The sequence below is a fragment of the Gymnodraco acuticeps genome, unplaced genomic scaffold, assembly GCF_902827175.1.
Source record: "Gymnodraco acuticeps unplaced genomic scaffold, fGymAcu1.1, whole genome shotgun sequence".
In the NCBI taxonomy this organism is placed as follows: domain Eukaryota; kingdom Metazoa; phylum Chordata; class Actinopteri; order Perciformes; family Bathydraconidae; genus Gymnodraco; species Gymnodraco acuticeps.
The window spans coordinates 2,078,826-2,104,482 of NW_022990583.1; the positions used below are offsets into that span (position 1 = coordinate 2,078,826).

The window sequence follows — 25,657 nt, forward strand, 5'->3', positions numbered from 1 at the left end:
TGTGTGTGTGTGTGTGTGTGTGTGTGTGTGTGTGTGTGTGTGTGTGTGTGTGTGTGTGTGTGTGTGTGTGTGCGACTGTTCACGAGGTCCTGTGGAGAACCGGCTCTGAGCGTTGACGTAATGCTTTGGCCGCCGTGCTGTGGAACTTGGCCTCCTCTCTGTAGCGTTTCCTCTACGCTGCGAGGGTCAACTATCCCACAACCTCCAGCACACAACACGCACCATTCTATTCCCCATGACCACAACAGAGCAGAACACAGCCACACCCGGCACCACGAGCACCCAGTGCTTCGCAAGAAAGAGAAAAAAACCCACTTGAACCAAAGCTAATAAAACACTCCCAGACAACCAGCTAAAAGCAAAAAAAAAAAAACATAAGTCGGCTTCGCTGCTCACTTTAAACGATGGCACTTAAGGAGAAAATCAGAGATAGAAGAGAACAAAGATGATGCAGATACAGTCTTTGGCCCAGAGAGCACAAACAGAGAGCTTAGAGCAAGATATGAGTCCCCAAGGGGCCACAGCAGTCCTTCGGCTCATTAACTATTTACACCAGAGACAGGCCTCCCTGCTGCTCTGGCCCACCACAAAATCAATTAGGGTTCATTAGCCCGGGTCCTGGGCATGCTTTCTCTGGCAGGGGAGGGTTAATCCTGCTACCGAGGCCTCCAGTGACCACAAAATATCAAACAATCACACACATATGTGTATACATGCAGAGGGGCTGAGGAAACTAGGCTGAGCATGAAGTGCTTTTACGGAACTCACTCATAATTCTTCCAATTTCTCACTCTCACACAGTTTGGTGTATCAGAATATCGATACCGTCTCTCACCTTTCAAATCCCCTGCTCACTCCGCCTGTCTATCTATTTCCTTCATGTCTATCAAAGTCCCACTCAATCCCTTTCTTCGCTCTCACAATGTAAACGTTGAGCAGAAAGAGAGGAACCAGGTCCGTGCCTCGGGGGTGTGGGGTTACAGTGCGGAGATTTCCCATTGGCGGAAAGTCAACATGGTCGGGGTAATGCGATTAGAGCCGGATTGAGAACGTCGCAGGGGACACATGGGCCTGATCATGGCCCGGTTATCCGATAGCAGGGCCGTATTTATCGACGTGGCCAAGCGCGGATATTACAGACATTAGAGACCCCGTCTATGCTTATGAAACCCGCGCTGGAGATCGCACCCCGATAACACAATTAGTCTCTCACTTTCTGTCCACAATCATGGAATTCCATCAGTTTCGTTCAGACATCAGGGAGCACAATCTCAATTGATCCACAATTGGTTGCTGTGCCTCACGTCTGAATGGCCAACTAACCAGAAAGTTGTATGGTCGAGGGGCCTGTAGCCATTTAGTGACTGCATATGTTTATGGGAGGCCTACCAGAGCATTTACAATTCAATTACACAGATAGGGGTGGGGGAAAAAAGAGCAAGATGTGTCTGGATGACGGCCAGGGGAGAGATAAGCCTAATACACTAATATTGTGTTACCCCAGCGTGTTACCATAGGAACAGTTGAAGAGATTCAAAGACTACAAAGACGATCAATCTTGAGAGAGCAGGAGGAAGAGGGAGAATTAAATGCCCTGGGAATGCTCCCGCTCTCCTCTATCAGAGCAATAACTCTTCTAATGACCTCTGCTATCTCTCTCTCCTCTCTCTCTCTCTCTCTCTCTCTCTCTCTCTCCTCTCTCTCTCCTCTCTCTCTCTCTCTCTCTCTCTCTCTCTCTCTCTCTCCTCTCTCTCCTCTCTGATACTCTCTCTCTGCAGAGTCCGCTATCAGTGAACCTTTCCAAACACAAAGGGCGGCCAATGTTTTTCATCATGGTTTGTGATTTTTATGATATCCAGATCATGACACTTGCTGTTATATCTTAATGTCTCAACCATTTTCAGGAATATTTATTTTGAAAACAAAGGTTGGCTGGTGGTCACGTTGCTACAGTATTAATCAGTTCCTATCACCTAGAGTGATACTGGTTATGCATTTGACATTAATCAGATGTACACTGCATTAGCAGTGCCAACATGCAAAGTCAAACTGAGTGGAGGTTTATTTTCTCCTCAGCTTCTTCGTCAGTCAGTCTTCTAACTCTCACTCTCTCAGTCTCGTTCCCACCGCTCTAACTGCCTGCTTTGTGAAGGATGAGGTCATTCGATTTTTTTCCTTGCTGTGTTAAACTAGTGCTAACAAGTTGCAGGACCTACAGAACATGTTCTGTACATTAAGATATACATCAGGCAGTCGGTGGGCAGCGCAGCCACAACCATATAAAGGGTTCTTTATTCCAGCCAGTCTCCAGTGCTGCACTGGCAGGTTCAGACACAGCTTTGATTACACCCCAAATGATGAAATCCACACAGACCTACGAGCACAGCCTTGCTGGCACAGCCAAGTGGAAAAGAAAGTTGCAACACTTTGAGTTTGAGTGTGTGCACTTGTGTTTGTGTGCATACATGTGTACATGTCCATGTGACTAGATGCATATACTCACCAGTTTGGCTTCTGAGTGCATGGAGGGAATGTGAGCGGAAGAGCAGGAGTTGTTGTGGGCGGGTCCTTGCATACCCATCATATTGGAGCCCATAGACATTTGTGCCTCCATCTGAAGATTACAACAGCATGATAACGTCATACTACATGCTGTGGAAATGTTATTCCAATGCAAAAAAAACGTTTTCATAATATGAATCAATACAAAATATTAATTTCGCTATGATTTATGCTATTTTTACCCACAAGATGCTATCACTAGTTTTACAAAAGAGCATTTAAACCGTGAGACATCATGATTATTCATGGTAAGCTGAGGGATGATGAGATGAGAGAGTATCAGAGCCTGATTTCACATGACAGCTGCCCTGTGCACAGCTCTGTGTGATGATAACTGGAGCTGACCCAAAACAGGAAGCCAGCATGGAGGGACTTAACACAGGAAGCCGGTGCAACAGGGGTGTGTGTGTTTCTGATAATAGTGTGTGGAGTGGCGGTCAGACTGACACATCAAACCCCAGCTCCTCTTGGTGCAGGGTGTGTTAATAAAGTAAACGAGATATAAGTAGGTGTGAGATAGTTTGTATGCATGCATTAGATGTGTGTTACTGCCTGCATCATAGTGACCCTGGTCAGTGTTGTCATGTGTCACAGCTGAGTCCTGAATGTGAGGAAATCAGCTGGTTAAGCCGACAGGGGTCAGAGGTCACTCGAGCAGGGCGATGATGTGAGCAGTACATGCAGGGAAGAAGAAAACCTCTGTGTGTGTTTCTGCATGCACGTGTGGGTGTGTGTGTTGTGTGTGTGTGTGTGTGTGTGTGTGTGTGTGTGTGTGTGTGTGTGTGTGTGTGTGTGTGTGTGTGTGTGTGTGTGTGTGAGCTGCTGTGGCCTCTCAGCTGCTGAACTCTGGGTGGTGTGATGGTCTCCACGGGGGAATGGCCCCTCTCCACCCCTTTTGCCTGACCCCCCGCTCTCCCCCCCCCCCCCCCTCGTCCGCAGAGACTCAGGCCTAGAACCTGACACACAGCCTTAATTGCACTAAGTGTGTTTTGTGTAAAAATATCACCCAAACCTGCACCCCTTTCCTGAACCGTCAATCTTCCCCAAAATTGCTTAGCTCTTAATTTAATAAACATGGGAGGTTTTTTTTTGTCCATACCATAAACAGAGGCTGTCTTGTGTTACAATGAGAACATATGTTGTATCATTAGAATCCTGATACGAGGAGCTTTCTTCGGGTTATTATCATTCCCAGCTTCCCAATGTGGCTCTTGTCTTGCTGGCTTAATTACAAACAAAATCTATGTTCTAAACCCAGAGATAGACTCCTTCATTTTTACAGGATATAACTTCCTTATAAACTGTGGTAAATCATTTGAATGGGGAGTGAAAACATCCAAAAGTAATGCATAGTTTATGTACAGTCTGATTTCACACTGTCGTCACATATGAGTAAGTGACTGCTGCATGTGTGAGTGAGCCCGTTGTTGTACTCACAGGCATCAGCACGGCGGAGGAGCCCGGCATGGTGGGGTCTGGCAGAGTTCCCGGCATAGAGGCAGGCAGAGGCTGTCTCTGTCTGTTTCGTAGGTGCAGCAATGAGGACAGAGAGCCAGGGACAGGCCTGGGAAGACACACACAGAGAGACATTCAGAGGACTTCAGGTTTCACACTGTTATAGATAACTGATGTTACTGCTATTCTTTATCATATAACATCAAAACCAACTAGCAACACCGCTATGGTGCTAGTTTGAACTTCTCCTGTCAGCCATAACTGTTGTGTAAACAAATAAAGACTGCTTAATTTTAACATAGATGTAACCATATCTGATAATATGTGGTACACAGGTTAAATATCACTTGTAGATCAAGGTCTACCATCTCAATGTATTCCGGGTAGAATTTCCTAAGTTGTCTTGAGAGTAAAAAGGAAAAATATATATATATATTTAATTAATTAATTAATTATTCAAATATGAATTATTACAAGTAATGTATCAATGCATATAAAAATACTACCCAAAAAATTAAGAAATATTTTACGAGATTATTTGTGTTATATTCATTCAGTCATGATAATCTATCTTTAAAGGGAAAGTTAAAATAGTTGACAACATCGGCCTACAAACTACACTATAATGTGTGAAAAACCATTAATTTAGTGTGTAATTTCTCTAAATACATGCTGAAGTTCAAAAGTGAATCCCAATCTATTTATATGCTACGTTACATAGAGACAGAAGTGAACAAACTGGTTTAACCTTGAAAAGAAATTCCCACAGTTATTCATTTCACAACTGTTCAATTTCTGTGAAAATGATTCCTGAACTTCTTTTTCATTTTTTTTTGTCCAACTCTAAAGACATAATGGAAAGCAGAGTGCGTGGCTGCGTATTCATGCTGCAGTTGAAAGCTGAGGCATCTGGCCATTTTTGGATTGAAGTACATTTCATGTATTACAATGAATAGGGATGATGGCGATGATTAATGAATAATATTTGTCAAAACGACCACATTTTGTGCATGACAAGAGTCACTTTTGAGCAACTGCTTGGCGGTGGGAGCACTGTGTGGGGGGAAATTCCCTCTTGCTGACCACAAAAGCGTGTGCGAACCAACAGGCCTATCCACACACACGGCCGCATTAATAAATCACATTTAAAGATGAGGCCGTGGCTAAACTTAAACTATTGACAGCAGTCTTGTCACAGTCATCGACTCAGGGCTGCGGCCATCCAAAAACATAATGACATCATTTATACAACTGCCTTCAAATCCCTGATGCAAGAACACTGATTCCCAGCTGCAGGGAGTTACACCACCCACATGCATACAGTAATAGTTCAGTCCTGAGCTTACAAAAACAGCATTCACTACTTGATTCTTAAACAACCTGTATCACAATAATCAATAAGTATCCAGTTATCAGTATTCAGGATGAAGGCCAGTCAATAAAGCTCCATTTCCTAGAGCGTTTAGAAGTTAGTGCAAACAAGACACATTTAGGTTAATATAATCAATTGACCACATCATAGCCTGGATTACCGTAGTAGTGAGAAGTGAAAGAGTGATGGCCAAATGAAGGGGATGGGGGGGGGGGGTGGCACAAGAGCAAACGCTCCCCCACCTGAATAAATACCTGTATTTTTCCAGACCTAAATATGTGCATTTACGCTCCAGACATTTTAGATTGCTCCACATACACCCAGGACCATTACCATCCCGACTGTGTGTCATTCCTGTCTAACATCCCAATTTATCACAATCACACTCATTTAACAGCACGTATGACATCTGAGCAACACTGCGAATCCAAACATTTCCACATGGGAAAAGTCATGAAAGTACAATGAGGTATGCAGTGTAGCTGCGAGCTACATCAACACAGTTTCCCTCTGCGTTTAAACTGCCAGCGTCCAGGAAGAAATAACAGTCACAAGGCAGAGGCAGTGACACGCTGTTGATTTGCTAAATAAAAACAGTTTTGCTGGATTTGTATTCAGTATGATGGCTGCCTGATGAGGGTTTTTCTTGCACTGCAGAAGTTGAATGAGATTTGTGGAAGATGTTTTTGACCAGAATAAAAAACAAACACATCTTTAAAACTATGCTGTAAATCTTTCTCGATCTCTTTAACAACTTGAAATTGGCTAATCCACAGGATCTAATTTAGTTTCAAAACTGGCTTGTTCAATATATCCAATTTATTTTTGGATAATACTGGATCCCAAATATTTAACACATTACAATGCTATCCTTCGCCCGCTATATAGTGTGTAGTGTGTGTGAGAAACGAAAACATTCTCTCTCATCTTTCAGACTACAACTCTCCTTCTTTATTTAAGATAAGACAAAACAATGCATCACAGCGCTAATTGTGACAACCAACCAGCAAAGGTCAGAGGCTCAGGCAGGCCGCTGGTTTTTGCAGGTCAGGCTCCCGCTTTCTAGAGAAGAAAGGCTCCTTTGAAGCCTGTACAGGTTGAGCTGCTGGGCCTGTCACCTGCAGCAGAGCAGGGGGAGGACAAACACTGCGTCCTTTACCACCACACACACCAAAACACAACGTGGTTGTCCAGTGGGCGGAAAGATCTGACAGCACTTCCTCTGGGGATTAACTCAGCTTTGTGCTAACTCCTGCTAATAGATACAGACGTTTCAGAAAATAGCCACTATGAAAAAGATCGATTGAATCTGTCTTATTGTAAAGAGCATTTCCACAATTATTTTTTATCAAGACCAACAATGTTTATTCATTTTTTTGTTTTAAAACTTTGCACTGATATAGACCCTGTGAGGTTGAAACCGGCCAGTGTTTTTAACCAATCTTTCTGTCTAAATCATGGCTTTAAAATACAAATGTCCTTTGCTCTGCTTTAGTGCCGAAGACACTTTCTTTACTTACTTAAAGATATGTGTTTATATTTGTATTTCTTCAATTAGTTGAATAATTTCATTAACTCAAACACATGTCAGCTGCAGCCCTTAGTATCCACACACATCACTCTATTGAAATGCATAATGTCAGCTGTAGCTTGTGATGCAGGGTGTCCATTATCAAAAAATACATTATAATAATTGAAGTGGTTCTTCTTCTCAATTCTTGTCTGCCTTCTGTGTTTATGCACCAGTGTACAAAGATTTTAACAGATTCATGTTGGGCCTGTTTGTGTGTGAATAAGTCCATGTTCCAGTGTGTGCATGTGTGTGTATTCATGTGAGTGAATAATGACAGGCTGTGGCTCCACTGAGGGGATTGATAATAGCCGGGCTGGGGGCCCCAGGGGAGAGCAGGTAGACACTCTGCAGTCCTGACCCTGCACTCTCACATTACTGAGTGCCTCGCTTTCAGCCCGGCTCTCCTCCACAATCCCCGCCCAAGAACCACCACCGCACCACCCCTACACCCCTACACCCCACCTTCGCTCCACTATGACATCACTGCTAGAACCTTCTTCTTTCCCCGAGTCTTTCTTTTGCTTTTATCTCTTGTTCCAAAGTTTATTTCTCTAAGTTATCCTGCGATTTCCTCTCTTGTTCTTCTCCTCCTGTCATTGTCTTGGTAATCCTCTATGACTCTCTTCTGGACCCTTTAGAGTGCCCACACCTCAACTCAAGCCCCTCTGGATTTGCTTGCTCTAACCTACAAATCCTGCAGTCTGCACACACACTAAGCTTTACTGCTCCAATCCCCACAGTCCCAACTCCAACTCAAGCACTGGAGACTTTAAACACAGGGGCTTGGCCACCGTCCAAGAAGAGCAAGAGCGGGAGAGAGAGGTGCAGTCAGTCCACTGACTCATATCCTTCCCTTTCTGACTCTGCTCCAGCAATGATGTAATGCTTTTGGCTTTTCGCCCTCCCCCACCCTGTGCCTGCCCACCCCCAGATTTCGTCCCTCCCTCCTCTCCTCATGCTTTTCCCTCTCTTTCCCTCCTCGACTGGTCCAACATCTCTGCGCTCACTCTTCGCTGAGTGAAGTCACTGCGAGCTCCGGGTATACACAGCAGCTAAAAACTTTCGAACGTAACCAAAACAGCCCAGGGCCAAGTTCCAGACGTTCGGGAGACGGTGGTGCAGTCGCCATGGGAACGGAGGTAAACAGAGGGAGAAACAAGGGCCTCAAACAGCTTGCAGCTGCCTGGCTCTCTGAGTAAACACTACACAGGACCTGCCCCTGATTTACTGCCTTTAATCACTGGTGGGAGGAGAGTGCCATGGGGTTTGGACTGAGGAAATAATATGAATCTGATCAAATAAATCAGCCCTAATGGGTTACGACACAGGCTGACTTTTATTAGCGGGCTAAAGGAGGGATGGATGTTGGGAGGGCGCTGCACTGGGATGGATCTGGGATGGGGTGTCCTCACATTAGGGAGCCTCAAGCGGAGTTTAGCCGCGTCAAAGCACAGTTGAGAAATGGCGGTGGTTTTAACTCTGGAACAAATTAGCTTTGTGGTATTTGTGCACCAAATAGATGATGGGTTGACTTTTATTCTCAACGAAAGTAAAAAGCATGCCACTACATTCCTATCAGCATGAATCAGAAAGAACACATCTTGTTACAAGCAAACCTGGCATCTGTCAGCAGCACCTGACTGATGTTGTAACATTTGGCAAGAGCGCCCCTTTCACTTTCAATGATACTTCATTTTCTCCCTCTTCATCTGCTATAATGTGATTATTAATTAACCTGTTTGACCCTCTCTTTCTTAACTAACTTCTCATTCTCTCATCCAACCCGATGCCGTCTTCCACTATCAGTCTGATCCTTCTGATCTATTTCAATTTCCATCCTCATTTTCCTTTTCAAAATCTTAGTGAATTATTTCCCACACCTTCATTCTTCTGATTGCACTTTGTTCACACTTCCATCCAAACATGTCCATCTTTTCCTTTTCCCTATGAAGGCCTGACTTGTCGAGAACACCCATGTCCTCACATGTGATGCCTCTCTTCTCTCCCTCTTCCACCCTCCTGATCCTTAATTTCCTCTCCTCCATCTACCTCCTATCCCCCTCTTCCTTTCCTCCATCCACCTCTGATCCCTTTCTTCCTCTGCTCTGTCCACCTCTGATCCCCCTTTTCCACACTTCCCTGCACTCCCCAGAGCTGTGAGGCCTGTCCCTGTGTGTGAGTTGCTTGTGCAGGAGCCTGCATGTGTGGTGGCCCCGGGGCAGGGATGACACAGCCCCGCTGGAATGAGAGGGAACAGAGTCTGGGCGTTCCTCTACAAACGCACTATTAAACCCACTGCAGTACACAATGAGCTCATCTTAATTCAGGTCAGATGTACATCCTGCATTCTCTCTCTTTGCTTTTCTCTTGTTCCTTTTATGTAATTGATTATATTGTATACCTTTGTTTTTCTGTACCTTTGTTTATGTGTTCTTTCCTTTCCTCTGCCTGCTCCTACTCCATGTGCATTAACCCTACAATTAGCCCTACTTTCACCCATATTTATCTGTGGAGAAGGGCATTTGTCAAGTTAGAGCATGAGGGCACCTCAGGCATTTGGTAGAGGTCCCGCACTCCTGCTCTCAGGGCAGACTTCCCTCCTTATCACCACTTTGTGAATGCAATCTAATCATAAACAATAATAGGGAAAGTTTTGTTTAAATTGTGAAGTTCAAGTGAGGTCAAAGTATGTCCACGAAAAGCCACTAACTCTCCGTAGAGGTGTGGAGACTTTCTCTGTTCTGGCGCGGGTGTTGGTTGTTTTATCACATGCTTGGGAAAAAAAGTATTATGCAATCTCTAAAAATGTGATATGGAATGCATCCTAGAATCATAAAAGCTATCAGCACAATACAGTACGCTACCATTGAGTAATTGTTCCCTAAGTTCAGAAGTATTATATGTAAGTATATTTTAAAAAGTAAGAGGATTACTGAATATCAAGTAAGGGTGAAAATATACTGTATCTGATAGAAAATTCAAACACTTTATTTGCACACAATTGAAATTACTTAGTCATAGTTTTGCTTTCAAGTTAGACTTCAGATCTGGCTGAATTTATATATGATGATCATAATTTATGTTAAGCCAAAAGGAATTGAAATGTGATCAGTGAAAAATATTCTTCATGAGATCTTTTACCCGGTGATTCTTGATAATCAATCCGCATATCACCAGATCTTTTTCAGAAAACACAGGAAGTTTAAATGCGTCGCCCTATACATGAGCTTTATATGAGACCCCGCTGTTTTGAAGGCATGCAAACCAACATCTATTTCTGCTACTTCTCTTAAAGGCAAAAACGAGGAACTGAAGGGGACGATAGCTCTGAGGTGTGAAAAATATTGTGCATTTAAAGCATCAAGGGAAATATAACCACAAATTGACTTCCTGCAGAGCTTTGCAAGCTCATGTGACCAAATTAAAGTTGCACAGCAATAGCAGGGTGGGAAATTACCAACGAAAAGATGAGTCCTCTGTAGAAACTTGAAAGAAGTCGCGGTGGACTGCTTTAAAATAAAATAAACTGTCCATCTCACATTGGCACAGGAATAGAATGACACAAACTTCTCCTAAAGATCACTTATGTAAGGTATCAACGACAGTATCACCATTTTATAAAAGCACCTGTTTTCATACACGGCCAAAATTGATATAAATGATTTAGGATTACCTCATCGAAAATTGATGATCAGGTATTTTACAAAAACTCTACAGTAATCACTCCTCACCAGCTGCATTCAGGTTGATTGTGCTATGTAATGGAAAATAATGGACTGAGTTCCTCTTCTGAGCCAGAATAAAAATAAAAAAGATGTTTAGTGTCTCCTGCCAACACCCATACCCGCACATCGCCCCTTGCGAGTTAAAGGGTGAGGTTTCCACAGAATGTTGTATCTCACGTGGTTGACTGGTAATGTCCAACGTATTTAACTCTGACACAACTCAGCACCAGATGTTTATAATTTAAAAACAGAAAGCATTCGAATGTGTTGGACGCTGCTTTTCTTTGTATGATAATGATAGCCGTGACATTAAATTCTGCTGGCTGGTTTCTTATGCCTGGACTTAACACTGGTTTGTGTCAGTGCGGCTCCCCAAAGACTTTGTTTAGGGACTTGGAGCAGGAGGAGAGAGAAACAGAGAAAGAGGTCCTCAGGTTTCACAGCTGCAGGCCGTGCTCAACCCTAAAGTAAATGGACTTGAGGAAAGCCAATCCTAATTGATTCCAAGCCTCAAAGCTCTTTAGTAAACATTGTGGAGCAATGAAAATGACTTGTTATACTAATTCATTGGATGCTCACGCCGCGCGTTCAGAAAACAAAGGAGGCAAATGGAGATGAGGTTAAACTGACTTTTTGGGTGATTTTTTCCTAACGTATACATTAACCATAACAATTACATTAGCAGATCCATAAAGTGTGTCAAGATCAAAAGCTGTATAGCCGTGTATGGATCACATACTAAAACAAGAGTGATTAACTGACTAGAATAACATTTTATACTCTCTCAGATTGTTATGTTTAAAATGTAGCATAAACATTTGCACATGCAAGACGAGACATGGGAAATCAAACTTATTGGAGACTACAGTTGAAGTGGCTTAACATGACAACAGGGAACCCTTCCTCTGACCTTCAGTAGTGTCCCTAACACTCAATCAGGACACTTCACTAGCCTGTGAAGTGTCCAGTTGTTCTGTGTGTGGGAAGTTCCTGTGGAGAGACCCTGTGCTCGGAGCCTTTGGTTGGCCCTAATGGCTTCCTGTGGAAGCGCTGCTTCTCAGCGGAGGGGTTTCCTATACTCATTTTCCTGCTGATGTGATCATTTCCAGGCTTGTCGTGTGAATCTACCCATCCTATTCATGTGTTACACCTTCATAGTAAACAAGTTACGCTTCTGCAGGTTGAGCACTTACAAGCACTGCGCGGGAAATTCCTCAAATAATATGCCACATATAAATATAACTGAGGCTTACAGTTTTAAACTACCACTTTATCGCATACATGCTCTGATTAGTTTTTAATGACAGGTGAAATCAGGTGAAGCAGGCACAGCAGAGTCTAGGTTACTGGCTGTGATTTCTGCTCCTCCAAGGGAGTGAAATTCCATCCCTGTTCTGGACAAAGAGCCTGACGGGGTGTCAGTCAGGCTTAGTGATGGGCCTCACATCCAATATTCACAAGCTCCTCAAGCTGTAAATCTACACAGGACAACCTCAACACAGCACAGGCCTTACACTGAGCCATCTCAATGTCTAACGTGCCTGCCACAGGTCTGGTTTACAGTAACAAAGCCCTGGCACATGTTTCAAGGTGGTTGGGGTAAAGGCATAAGGAACAAATGAGGTCAGTGGAGTATCTCTATAACGTCCAACAGCTTATTAATGTGTGTGTGTGGTCATGATTATGTTTTTGAGATATAAAGACAAAAAGTCACTATTACCCTTAAAGACCCATTATGGTTTAGTTTAAAAAAAAAAAACACATAGCTTAACCACACACAGTATGGAGATATTAATCATCATGGTCTGATTATGACTGCAATTAAAAATCCTTTAAACTTCATGAAAAAGTTTATAACTGTGTGAAATAATAAAGCAGCACACCACTCAGATTGCAGTCTATATCAGCTGGTTATTTTACACCTGTAGCATGGCAGTGCATCAGAGAAACAGAGCTCTATAGTTGCGGCTGACATTCCCATACAGTGAAAGGATCTATTTTAGAGCATGAAATGCTAAACCGCTGTAAAAGCAGTCACAGCTAAGACTTCAACAATGAGCTCATCTTGTCCTCCGGGACCCTCTTTGGCATGTTCTGCTGTGGGACAATACTGAATGGACAGCAAAACATGAATTGCAAGCCCTACACTCGCTGCTCCAAATGTAACAAATCCCTGACATTACCTCAGAGACTACGGAGGGATGACATTCCTCATGGACACGAAAGGGTCAAACCTAAGACTGTCAATCTTACAGGGACGCACTTGAAGTGAAAGGATACATCCTCACACTCCACAGATAATTAACAGTCTGTCAGCAGTGAGAGCAGTGCCTCTACCACTCTGTCAAAGATTCAAAAATAAAAACCCACAAAAAACGAATTTCCCTTATTTTTCTCTTACGAGTTTAATAAAATAAAAACCTTTGGCATTTTACTGTATTTTTTGGCCCAAGCCTACTCACCCTATCTGTCTGTTGGTGGATGGAGCCTGAGTGATGACGGAGCTGGACTGAGGGGAGGGCAGGGCCTGCTGGATCACGATGCTGGTGTCATGGTTGCCCATCCGTGAGTGGGACTGCTGGTGCTGGCCTGACTGACCGTGCAGCGAGATGGTCTGCAGCGAGGGAAGGGGAGAGAAAAGCAAGCAGAAAGTAAGGAAACTGTCACATTTTTCCCAGCTGAGGGAACGTTTTACTTTCAGCACAACTCAAACACTTCATCTGTTTGGATCGGTAATGAGGAACATCGTAGGCTATCATTCCCAGGCTGTTGCTGCATTGAGGAAACATTAAGCGTTTAATGAAGACCATGCTTCCTTATTGTTTTGTAGCCCAGCAGGACCGTTTGTTTGTTTTAACTGTTTGTTACATGTGATCTCACATATAGTACATCCCAAAATAACCATGTGCTTTATTCAACAAAATATCTTACCAGTATTGCCCGTATCTTAGCATTAAACAAACATCAAGTTGTAGTAATTTGCATTGAGTCAAATGAGAAACAGCCACAGAGAATGATCAAATACAAAAAGGAAAATACAGGCAAAACTTTTGCATTGTCAGTCGCTTTGGATAAAAGAGTCAGCTAAATGACATGTTATCTACGTGTCTGAATGAAGGAAAGGTAAAAACAAAGTTTATCAACTACATTTCTCACTCTTTACAGACACATGACTATTGGTCAAATTAATATATGACTATTAATATTCATAAAAGCCGATTGCTGTTTTCTTCAAGTTTTAAGCTCCCACTCTGTTTATTGTGATATGCACTTTTAGAGAGTCTTGCTCCGACTCGCCTCCTGCTGATTCAGCAGAGCCTCCCATCATAAACCACACAGGCTGGGGAGGCGAGACAAGGCTGACCTGAGCACAGACGAGCTCCAGAGCCAAACCACCCAGCCGACAGCTTAGCTACAGCCTGCTCTGCACATCTCTCCAGACATTAGATAAGCAGTCTGTCTTGTGGTGATTTGACTAGTACCCATGTTTCAGGTGAAGCTGCCTCAGGGTGGATCTATAATGCGCAAATGACCACGTCTTTGGTCGAATGTGAAAATGTATGGTCAGGTCATAAACGTTGTCTCAGGGGTCTGCGCGTATGTCTGGGAGGAAATAGGACTCTCTTGATGAGAGAGCACTGGAGAGCTGTTTGAAGTTACAGGTGGAGAACCTGATCTTCTTTCTCCTCGTCTGTAGTTGGTGACAAATCTCCAGCTGCTTACCCTGTCTGTCACTGTCAACAAGACTGGTGGGGATCAGTGAGTGCAACAGGTAAAAACAAAAATTACGTTGAAATATAGGAGGTGTATAAATATCTGCGGTCATCAGCTTTTTGAACAAGCTAGCATAGTGTGGTTACATCTATACAAATCTATTAAAAAATGGTGTGCATCAGCTCATAGTGTGTGGGCTGCCGTTGGTGACATGAATGATGATGGCAGCAGATAACAGTTTATAACCACCTGACCTAACCCCTGTGGGTGGCTGTGGGTTCACCTTGATTTTTTCCAGCCTGAGGCTTTTTTTTCACAGTACCTGTTTACTGTCCTCTTCTTCCTGTGCCTTGCAAAACTCCTGCTCAATGGAGCAGTCCAGCTCACTGAACAATCCCACCTCCTCACAGTTCTTCAAGAAGCGTGTTGGCGTGGGCGTCTGGTCTGGAAATCAAAGACAAGGTTTTTTAAGTTTTACCTTCAAATCAACAACTGTTAATAGTGTTTGTCAGGCTGCACATACAACATGATCGTGGACAGCAAAACACTACAGCTTATGGAGTAGAGCAGCATGCTAAATTATTATTAACATAAATGTCAGCTTTAAGCTACATTTCATCTGCAACCCGTTGGCAGATATCCATTGCAACAAAAACAAAAGGACAAAGCAGCAGCAATCCAAAAGGACACATGATACAATAACACACAACACTAAATGACACACTGTGTTAGCAAGACATACTGTATATGTTAGATTTGTTATAATGATGTCATCACATTTGTTTATTTTTCTATAGTTTTGTATGTGTTTTTTGCTAAATGTGTTGAAAAAAGTACAATCAGGAGACGGGGGTTGAAGCGTGGGAGTGTCTTAAGCTAAATTCTGTTTATTTTTGTTATTTTGGGGTCATATGGACCACAGTTTGACTACAAACTCAATGCAGATCTATATTGATACAAAAGTATAATAATAGTGTATTGTTGTTACGTATTGCAATGATTTTAAGAAAGAAAAAAACTCCATTCTGTTAGCGAGTGAGAGATACTGTGCTTGACAGCCCCATTCCAGCTGATGAAGTACAGATCCCACCTACTGAGTGGGGGTCTCATTTGTTGAGCTCGGTCAAGCTGTGGTATTCAACTTGACGTTGTGGGGGGTGCACAGGGATCAGGTTTCAGACAGTTGAAGGTGATTTTAGGATCAGGCTTGTTTCAAAGGCTAAAAGCATACTTCATGGTGTGTTTATCCATTCTGGCTAGACTGAGGATTGACTCAAACCTTCATCATGACCTGTTTACCCAAAATACAGTTCTACTACAAATATACTTCTTCCATTTCAAACAGCTCAAGCTTTATAAATAAAAAAGAGTGTAAGATCCATTTTTTGTTGAGTCAATGGGGTAGGGGGTTAACTTTGGGTCGACAGTTATAGTACTCACATTTTAAGCGGAGACCGTTTAATCACCAGCTTAGAGCAATGTGTTGCTGAGCTAAAATAACATACCATTTATTATATTCTGAGTTTAAGGTCTCTAAAAGATAAATGGTCAGAGCTGTAATTCAGACAACAAGCGATAAGAACACCCGGCCTAGAAAATCTGATCCTGCTGTCCACTGAGCGTAAATAATAGAGAAGACACAATCACGGTGGCGTGGCTTTCATCTAGTGTGACCTGGCTGTTTCTAGGAACGGAGATCTATACTTATGGATCGACTTGGGTTGACACTTGTATATGTAGTACACAATCTGTGTTTCTTTGAACAGTAGATGAATGCGCCGATCAGCATGTCACCTTAGGCGTATACACAACAATAACCTTAAAACAAATGTTAACCAACTTCCCCTACAGTGGGATCAAGACTAATTATTTATCTAATATATCACTTTCCAATTACTTGTATATAGACTCTCCTTGCACTATTTATATTCTATTTTATTTGTACTTACTTGCACTATTTGAACTATTTGATCTGTTTTATTGTGTTGCACTGTTGGAGGACACACATGACAATAAAAGCCTTGAATCTTGAATCTAATGATGATGGGAAAAGTTAATCCCACTTTAGCTTTACACGCTTATTTCTCCAGACACACGTCATCACCTCCTGAAGTGTGCGTAAAGTGGTATGCCCTGAACAAAGCTAAAGGTAATGTGTGTCCTATGATTTACATTACTGTAAACAACTGGTATAGACACGCCATGAAGTTTTCTGATGATAGACAAGTGTGTCTGACTGGGAGCATGAGTCACTGAGGCACACACCTGCAAAGGAGCTGCATGTTTCCTCTAAGCCCTGCTGAGGTAGTGTGTGCGTTTGAATTGATGTAGCCGTAACTCACCTGATAACATGTTGTCGTTCTTTATGGAGGGGAACTTAAGGGTCATCTCATGTTTGTGTCTATGTATCATCAGATGGTCCTCCGTGGGGAACCGCTGTAGATTTAAAAAAAATAGGACTGTAAGAATTGTATGTAGAAAGACAACATTTCACATTTCAACTGTGCAAACTTCAAATAGCACTTGGCAATATGGAGAAAATTATAAATCAGGATAATGTTGAACAAATACCTCTCTGTCAATATTGCAAAACTATTGTGCAATTGACTATTGGTGCATTCACATAATATTTAGACGATGAGATTTTGATAGAAACGTATTAGTAGTGTGGATAAAATGATTATGTGGGTAAAGATAGATAATAGCACAGCAAGTGTCTGGCAGTTTTAGAAAAGGAAAACCACTTTTGCCATATTATGATACAAAATATGTCTCATATCAGTTCAATATAATATCTTTAAAGAGCATTTGTTTTTAAAGGGTATTTTTACACCTGAAGGGTATTTACACTTTGTGTTTGCCTCAGTTCAATGCTATTTTGTTTCTCCTCTTTGCGTGAGGCAGTAACCCACTCCTCAGTGTTTTCCTCTTCATACTACACACACACACACACCCACACCCACACACACACACACACACACACACACACACACACACACACAACACACACACACACACACACACACACACACACACACACACACACACACACACACACACACACACACACACACACACACACACACACACACACACACACACACACACACACACACACACACACACACACACACACACACACACACACACACACACACACACACACACACAGGGTGTTGTGGTTCTCCCCACACACTCACCTGAGAACAACCAGGAGCGTTGCACACATACGGCCTTTCCTGGTCTGAGTTCATCACTCTGCCCACCTTCTCATAAAACTACAAAAAAACAGACAAAAGGAGTAAGAAAAGCGAAACATTTAATGACTTGAATTTCCCCTGCGAGCATCAAGGGGGGAAATGTACACTCATTGTTTCACGCTAATAATGGAACAAAAAATACACTGGATTCAATAAGAAAGCAATCAGCCTAACATACGTAAATCATTTGTTTATTTTCTTAAATTGAAAATCCAAAAATCCCAATAATGAAATGATAGACCAAGTGTGAAATTAGCAATCAAACACCAACACCATGTAGAAATCATAGTTTCAACTAAGTGTGTTCAAATGTTTATTTTCACCACAAAGTGACAGAATCTAGAACACATTGCGCTGGTCTGACAGCTACAACTACTCGTTTACTTTACACCTACTGACAAATCTGTGCTCTATAAGCATTTGCTCAATACACCACAGCCACAGCCACGCATCATGTCAGATGCGCAATGGATTCGGTAACAATTTGAGCTACTTTAATAATTTAGAGTGAAAAAGAGGACCCACTTTCCTAGAAAGGAGGAGTGCCTCGTACGTATCTGTGCTCTGTTCAAAAAATACTAAATGATACCAGAGTCACATAAATATTAACGGCCAACAAATTCTTTAATATCGTGTCACAGTTAAACTAAAGAAACTTAATCATATACAGCTTCAAAGATATATGAAAACAGCTCTATTATAGACTATATTTATGACAGGATGAAAGAGAGAAAAGACCAGAAAAAAACCCAGTGCATTTTATAAGCTTCTCAAGATCAAACCAAGAGCACAACAAATGATAAAGTCTTTAAAGGCCTCCATGTGCACTCTAATCATTGAATGTATTTGATGCCCCACTCACATTAGAATATTAAACCAATAACATTTCCAACAACTTCAGAATTGACCCAGCAAATAGTCTAGAAAGAAATCTAGAAATATGATTCTACTATTATATTTATAAAAAGCATACATTTATTAAAAAAGGTAACCAATATATACAGTAACTGGTAAAGGAACCTAATCATTTTTTAATACGGACTGCATTGTGTTTGTAGTAAACATTAAACATCGATGCAAGTTAACATTAACGTATTTAAATATTTTTGGGGGCTTTATCCCTTTACCTTTACTTCAATATCATGTTTGATGACATGGCTACTGTGGCTATTTTATGTATTTATTTGTTCAAAGTCTTATCGTTCAGCACGATGCAGTGTACTACAATTATTCTCATCGCTGTCAAACACAAACAACCTCTGAGAGGTCAATACATGCCAGGACTACAGATGTTAGGCACTTACTGACAGATGTTTTTACAGATATTTAGTGATGACAAGTATTAAGGTAGTCTTTAATAATCACAAGTCACAGGGGAGCATATTTATCTTCAAGCCAGTGCGTTTATCATTAGCAAGAAGTTTCTTAATTCTGAACATGCAGGTCGTTTGGTTTCCAAACTGGGAATAGACATTCAAACTCTGCACAAAAAGATCCATGTGAGGAGTGACCAAAGCCGCACTGAGACAAGTGAACATCCATGGTGTCTGGAGAAGCACATTGTACTCTAAAGAGGGTATACAGTCTTGAATTATGAAAGCATGTAGGTGGATAAAAACATCTATGACTATGACACCAAAAAAGTGAAGCAAATTGAAGACGTTTGCGGATAAAGAATTGACGGCCCACAATGCATCGTCTCTTTTTTCTGCTGTTTCCTTTTTTCTCAGTCTCCCTCATGTTACACTGATCTAATCCCATCCCAACAAACGTTTCAAATATGTCTGTTAGGGCAGTCATTTTAACATCCTTATAAGGTTGTTCATCATGTATGTTTTTGATAACAAACTAGTTGCAGTACCCTACAGCTCAATTGTTTATCACACACATGCAACACATAGTTTATTCTCCTCTATCAATTCACAAAAACGCATCCGAAATCCAAGTCAGGGCCAAGCATCACGTGTCAAGCATGAATACCTTCATACACTATGTACATGTGTGTCTTTTTCACGGGTACAGACTATTTCCTCAAGCATAGTCAAAACACTAAAATATTGTGTTATGCTAAGCAGTGCTGTTTTCCTAACAAGCTGTACTTCATGAGCGAGCCTGCAGAACAGGGTCTGGACAGGGTCTCTCTGTCAGAGAGCAATGAGCCCTGCTCTCTCTTTCTGTCACCAGTTCACTACTGCAGGGCCCCTGAAAACTCACCTGGTTTCCTTTGACACAACAAACATGACTAACACTGCTGATCCTAACTCTGAACTTAAGCTGGACCGACGATGGAAGTACGAATTAAGAACAACTGCTTCAAAAAGCCGATGGACATGTCAAAGACGTTCTCTACACTTTAGGTCACATTTGTATTTGAAATACAGTGACATCGAACTTTCAGATGTTTGTGAAACTCTGGTTGCCGCTGTCATTTTCCGGCTTTTTCCTGTACACCTGTACGACTTAAATCTAAAACTCTACAATGAATCGCAAATAAAACTGACACCAGAAAGCATTATAAGAAAAAAAGGAAACAAAGTATCAATTACGATGAAAACACATGCAAAGGTTTAACTTTTACCTTTCTGTTTCTAAAAGGGGACTTGGTCATTTTATAACTTTCAGGAAATTTGAACCATATGACACATAAAACTCTTAAACATGAATTCTGTGAATGCCTGTGTGAATTATCCAATAGCTTTCACACTTAAAATGATCAGTACTCAACGCCCCTTTCCTTGGAAGAGCACTTGGCTCTCATTTGATATAGATGTTTTAGTTTAGCAGAGGAAATTTGGTTACACTTTACATTAACTATATCCTGATGTGTGCGAGGGGAAGGATTAGGGCCTGGCGTTCGATTTCAAGAGAAGCTGGGGAGGAATTCTCCAGGTATGCCGCTTATTAGAATTTAAACAATATGGTGAGGAAAAGAGGGGTTGGGGTGCAAAGGCATATGGGGTTAAAGCAAGCACAAACATGCACAGCAATTCAAATCTCCAGCTCCCCATAGCCTGGGCCTTTGACAGCACAAGTTCAAGGTAGGATCACGGCAAACCCTGAGGCAGGGAACTTGGCCTCCTTAGACAATGTCTGCCCTGAACTCCTGCTCTTAGAGTGAATGCATGCCAAAAAAGACTGATGTGATGTAGACCTAAATACCTATCAATTACTGGTCTGTTTCACAACATGTAAACTCCTAACAAATGCAAAGAAACCCCTCAGTGGGCAGTGTTCGCTCACGCTATTTCTCATTATACCATCACTAGAATAAAGGAAACAAGTCCCTGAATGAAATGATTAGAAGGTGTACGAGTCAACCTTATAATAAATGAGCAACAGTTTTTCAAAGGTGAGACGTATGTGACAAAAACTCTTGACGGTTGTTGTGATTTTTGTCATCCGATCTATTTCTACATTAGTATAATCCTCGCCAGAGGAATGTTTCACCTTGAGCACAAGCAGCACCCATCAACAAATAAAGGTCACATTTCATTACTGCAATGAGCCGCTGCACTGCAATCAAGCTGAGCATTGTGTAAAATATGTGAAGAATTAGATCTGCATCAAGGTTACCAAATAACCAAAGATATGGTTACTGTCACTGACTAGAGTCCTTGCTGTTTTTGATGTATTTATGTAATTATTCAGAGTTGTATGTTTAACGTTCTTACTTGACTTTTCACTTCAGCAGAATATTACTAAAATATTCTTATACAAATAAAAATATATGTTATACTATTATTTTCATTAAGGTAAAATGTTTTGATTCTCCAACGTTTTTGTATTCCCTTTTGCAACAAATAATTGGAAAAGGTGAAAAACCATATCTTCCAAACTTTTCCTCAAATGGTTGCTTACATAAAAACTTTAATTTAAATTATAGAAGTCAACGAGCATAACATTATGTGCATGTTTTTAAAAGCATTTTAAGGAGACAAATAAAACTCTATCTTAGTCCAAATGAAATGAAATTATCCGAATTATTATTAACATCATCCTGAAACGTATCAGCTGCTATTTACACAGCCAATTAAAAGGGGACACAATAAATCCGGCATCCGTCACATTAATCTAAAACAGCGTGTATGAGAAAAAAGTGGTTATTGATAGTGTTGTCACATAAACATAATGACAGCGGAGAGTAATAAAATGATTAAAACATCTTTCTTTCCCTCCCAAGCCGTACAAAGCGCGCCTCGTCAGCACAACCTTCCTGAAAGTAACCCTCAACATCTCAGCGGTTAATCAAATATCGACTGGCCTGCAGAATGACGTAATGTTGGTCACATTGCTGTTTAAGACAAAAAATGGAACGTACATTTCACGGGACCAGGAGCATTACTATATTTCTTTTTAACCGGCATGACAGCAATCATTTTCAGGACGATCACTGATGAGCTGCAGCGCGTTCAGTCCGGGACCAACACCGGCTCTGCGTATCCCGAGATGGGAAAGCAAGGCAGTGATGCAGGGAACCAGCTTTAGTGCTATGGAGCTCATAGAAAATATATAAGACGAGCCAAATTGCTGTGAAATGCAATGAAACCATCCGTTGCAATGACATTCGCTTGTTTTCAGTCGGACAAATTCCTGCAGACTGGTCCCCGCTGCTATACCTGCCAGCGAGCAGCAGCAGCAGCGGCACTTGACTCCGCGTTCAACTTCCACAACAGTCAACAGATAGGCCGACGCACGGACAGCCAAGTGAGATGACAATGCACCTACTCTCACAAAACCTACATGATCCATTCCCTCTTACACTTGCAAGCATTCATGAATTGAGAAACAATTAGAAAAAAAATAAAATTAGAGCAGGGCTGCTGAAGCGAAGAACAAAACAAGCTGTTGCATGGGGAAAAAATGAGAAAAAGTAACAAGAAACGTTTTTAACAAACACAACAAACCTGCAGGGGCGCGTGCACGGTCCTCTGCATGCTGGTGTGAGGTTTTCAACTTACCAAACAAGTGTAGAAAAATGTGAAGCAGTCTCTGAGAAGAAACCACGTTGGACTGAGAAAAGATTACAATACGATCTATTTAGAGAAGCATAACGTCACCCCCGGGTGACGTCACGTGGGATTCCTGAACTTCTAAATCATTGCGGTCCGCTTGGAGGCGGCGCGAGCGGGGCGGAGTTTAGCAGAATACACACCCAGAGGCATGGACCGACAGTGCCGGAGCAGAGTGGGTGTGGCGCGAGGATGGAGCTCCAGTACTGACCAATTAGCCATGCAAATTAGATCTGGACTGCATTAACTGTTAACTCTGAACAGTCCCATAAGCAAAGTGAAATATGAAGATCACAAAACGTCATCATTTTAAATACAATACTGGCCTTACTATATAGTAAATACAAAAAAGTTAAGTCAAATAGCATACTGGAATCATTTAAATAGCAAATGATAGTCCTGCTAAGAGGCGAATAAAATGCACTTTTTGTTCTACACTATACAAACAAACACTTTTCAAAGTACAGGTGTTACAGTTAACGACCTAAGCCCTCATGCACATACAACCCTGGAACTGAAGCTGCTAAATTAAATTCAGCCATCATTCATTTTTATTATTTACACCTGTGCTTTAACTACTGTGACATGTAAAAAGATCTAGTGTGAAAAGGTCTTATTGGATTAATTATATACAGAGAAAAAAAAGGATACAATACTTGCCTTTCAGTTAAACTCCAATATTATGTCAATGTGTGTAGGGACTTGTTTGCAATATGAAGCGATGGTGACTAACCACCTATATGTCCAGGTGGCTGTCTGTAATGCACTGACAGTAATGGCTGGATTAACCTGCCATGGGGCCCGGAGGCAAAAATGAGCTGCTGGGCTACTATTAACTCCCTCCATCCCTCCTGCCCTCTGGGGAATGTGTATAGATGGATTACTACATGGTTTCCAATATGCTTTGTGATAATTTGATAAAAAACGAATTAATGTTTAAGTATGCAACATGTCAACTCAAAAGTGATAGAAACAGATTGTTGGATATAAAGGTCTTCAAACTGATTTTTGATACATGACCCACTTCAGACATGACTTGCCTAAAGAGAAAAAAAAAAATATATATTATTCAGTGAATCATCTCTATTAACTAACAAACTAATTTCGTTTTGTTTTTTTATAATTAAAAAGAACATTTGTCTCACAAATGGGTATTTTGCTGTCGTCATATGCATCATCAAGCTTCACTAGCAAATGCATTGAATGTGGGAAACCCATAGTAGTTCCACACTACCTTTCCTTATATGTGCCTTAGCTACAGCACATTAAAAGAGATTTAAAGAGCTTTGGAGTACAAAGCGTTTGTGTTGGAGCTCTGTGTGACCTGCTGGTGCCAACTGGCTGTGATTTCTTGGGCCACAGACACCGGTAGTGAAGCCGTTCTCTGCTTCAGGGATTAATGACTCCTCACACTTTGAGAAATGTTTACCACTCGCCTGCGACCACTCCACTAGACGCACTAAGAGCTCTGTCACTGAAACAATAACGCAGTCTGAAAAGCCCTCATAACTCAGAGCCTCTCCGCCTCTGTCTTTTAACCAGAGCTTTAATCAACGTTTATGACATCCTTTTGTCTCTTTATTGCCAATATATTTCCCAACCAATCCAAACATTATGCTCCCAGAGGAGCAGACAATTAAGGTTGGAAAGAGCCGATACAGTTGAGGTCAGTGACCCACACTAAAGCAGATTTGATCTATATTATACTTAACCTTTTATTATTATGCCTTTGTGCAAGGTTTTTCAGTAAGATCACCTTGGGAACATTAGCACCAGGGAGGATGCTTTGTTGCAGAAGGTGCAAAAGGTGAAGGAAGCTAAATAACAAAAGTGTCATACAGGTTTTCAATTTGTAAACAAAGTTTAAAACATCTTGAGTAAATGTTGACTTTGTAAAACAATTGAAGATAGAGGGTGGATGTTCAATCAAATGGAATGTTACTGTAAACATTGTTTCCTGCGCTCCACACCTTAGAAGACTGTGCCTGCAGGGATGGAAACGTTGGGCACTCAGTATAACTGCATACCATTCCATATTTCAACACCTCAGCAACACACGTACGGTGGCAGTCGTACATTTAGTTTTATCTCAACTTCAGGCAAACAACTCTACTTATCAAAAATGTAAAAGTGCATACATTGATTATGTTCAAATTATTCTCCATGCCACTTGCAAACTACAGTTAGATCTCCACACTGTCTGTTTTATAAAGGATTTTACATTTATAAGAAGTTCTGATGTATAATGTGTCAATAGACTCACATTGCATAACTATCACAATGTTATACTAAAGGATGCAGCAGGTAGACTGTAATTGTTGATATGGTCGAATGTACTTATTGTAAGTCACTTTGGATAAAAGCGTCAGCTAAATGCAATGTAATGTAATGTAATGATATCATGAGGTTTTCTGAATTACTAGAAAATATGTTAAACTGTTGGTCAATGGTTAAAAATCACAAAATATTGATTAATGACTTAGACCTAACATTACTGCCAAAGTATGACATTGTTGACATTGTTTATCAAAGTCTTAATAAGAGAACTCTTGCTAAATTGTCATACTCTGCAGTACGGTGATAGCAGCTAAAAGTGGCTTCAATACACAGCAAAACAGCCGTACCATAATGCAAAATCATGTAGAGTCGTGGTTATGTTGGAACCTATTCAACTTAATACTAGGGAACTATATGCATTTGTTAAAACATAAAACGTTTGTGTTACCCCCCTTATAATATAATCTCCAGAAACAACAACCAAAGGTTTGCAAATGGTGCGGGACACACTGGTCCCGAGACGCCAAACATAAGCGTAGAGTTTCATGGTGGTAGTGAGAGCCTAATTCTAACAAAACATATGTGCTGGGAGGTTCCCAGTAGATAACCCCAGTGATATTCCTGCACTCAAACACTCAACCCTGTTACATTTACATTAGGTGGCTGGTGAATGGTGCTGCCTGTTTGATGGCTCTTTAGATTTATAACAG

At 41.4% G+C, this 25,657-nt stretch overlaps 1 protein-coding gene across 2 annotated transcripts in view; it reads right to left on the reverse strand.

Moving 5' to 3' along the window:
- creb5b (cAMP responsive element binding protein 5b) overlaps positions 1-22,680 on the reverse strand; it is a 36,056-nt gene extending 13,376 nt beyond the window's left edge. The window contains exons 1-7 of one of the 2 annotated variants that reach the window (XM_034228285.1): positions 22,620-22,680; positions 17,602-17,679; positions 16,744-16,837; positions 14,724-14,845; positions 13,150-13,301; positions 4,000-4,126; positions 2,504-2,614 (exon numbers count right to left, since the gene is read on the reverse strand). In XM_034228285.1, the coding sequence (XP_034084176.1) occupies positions 2,504-2,614; positions 4,000-4,126; positions 13,150-13,301; positions 14,724-14,845; positions 16,744-16,837; positions 17,602-17,655 (660 nt within the window). In that variant the 5' untranslated portion in view covers positions 17,656-17,679; positions 22,620-22,680. Of the gene's footprint in view, positions 1-2,503; positions 2,615-3,999; positions 4,127-13,149; positions 13,302-14,723; positions 14,846-16,743; positions 16,838-17,601; positions 17,680-22,565 lie in introns of both variants that reach the window. The other variant, XM_034228284.1, reaches the window with a different exon arrangement.
- Between the last annotated feature and the right edge of the window lie 2,977 nt (positions 22,681-25,657).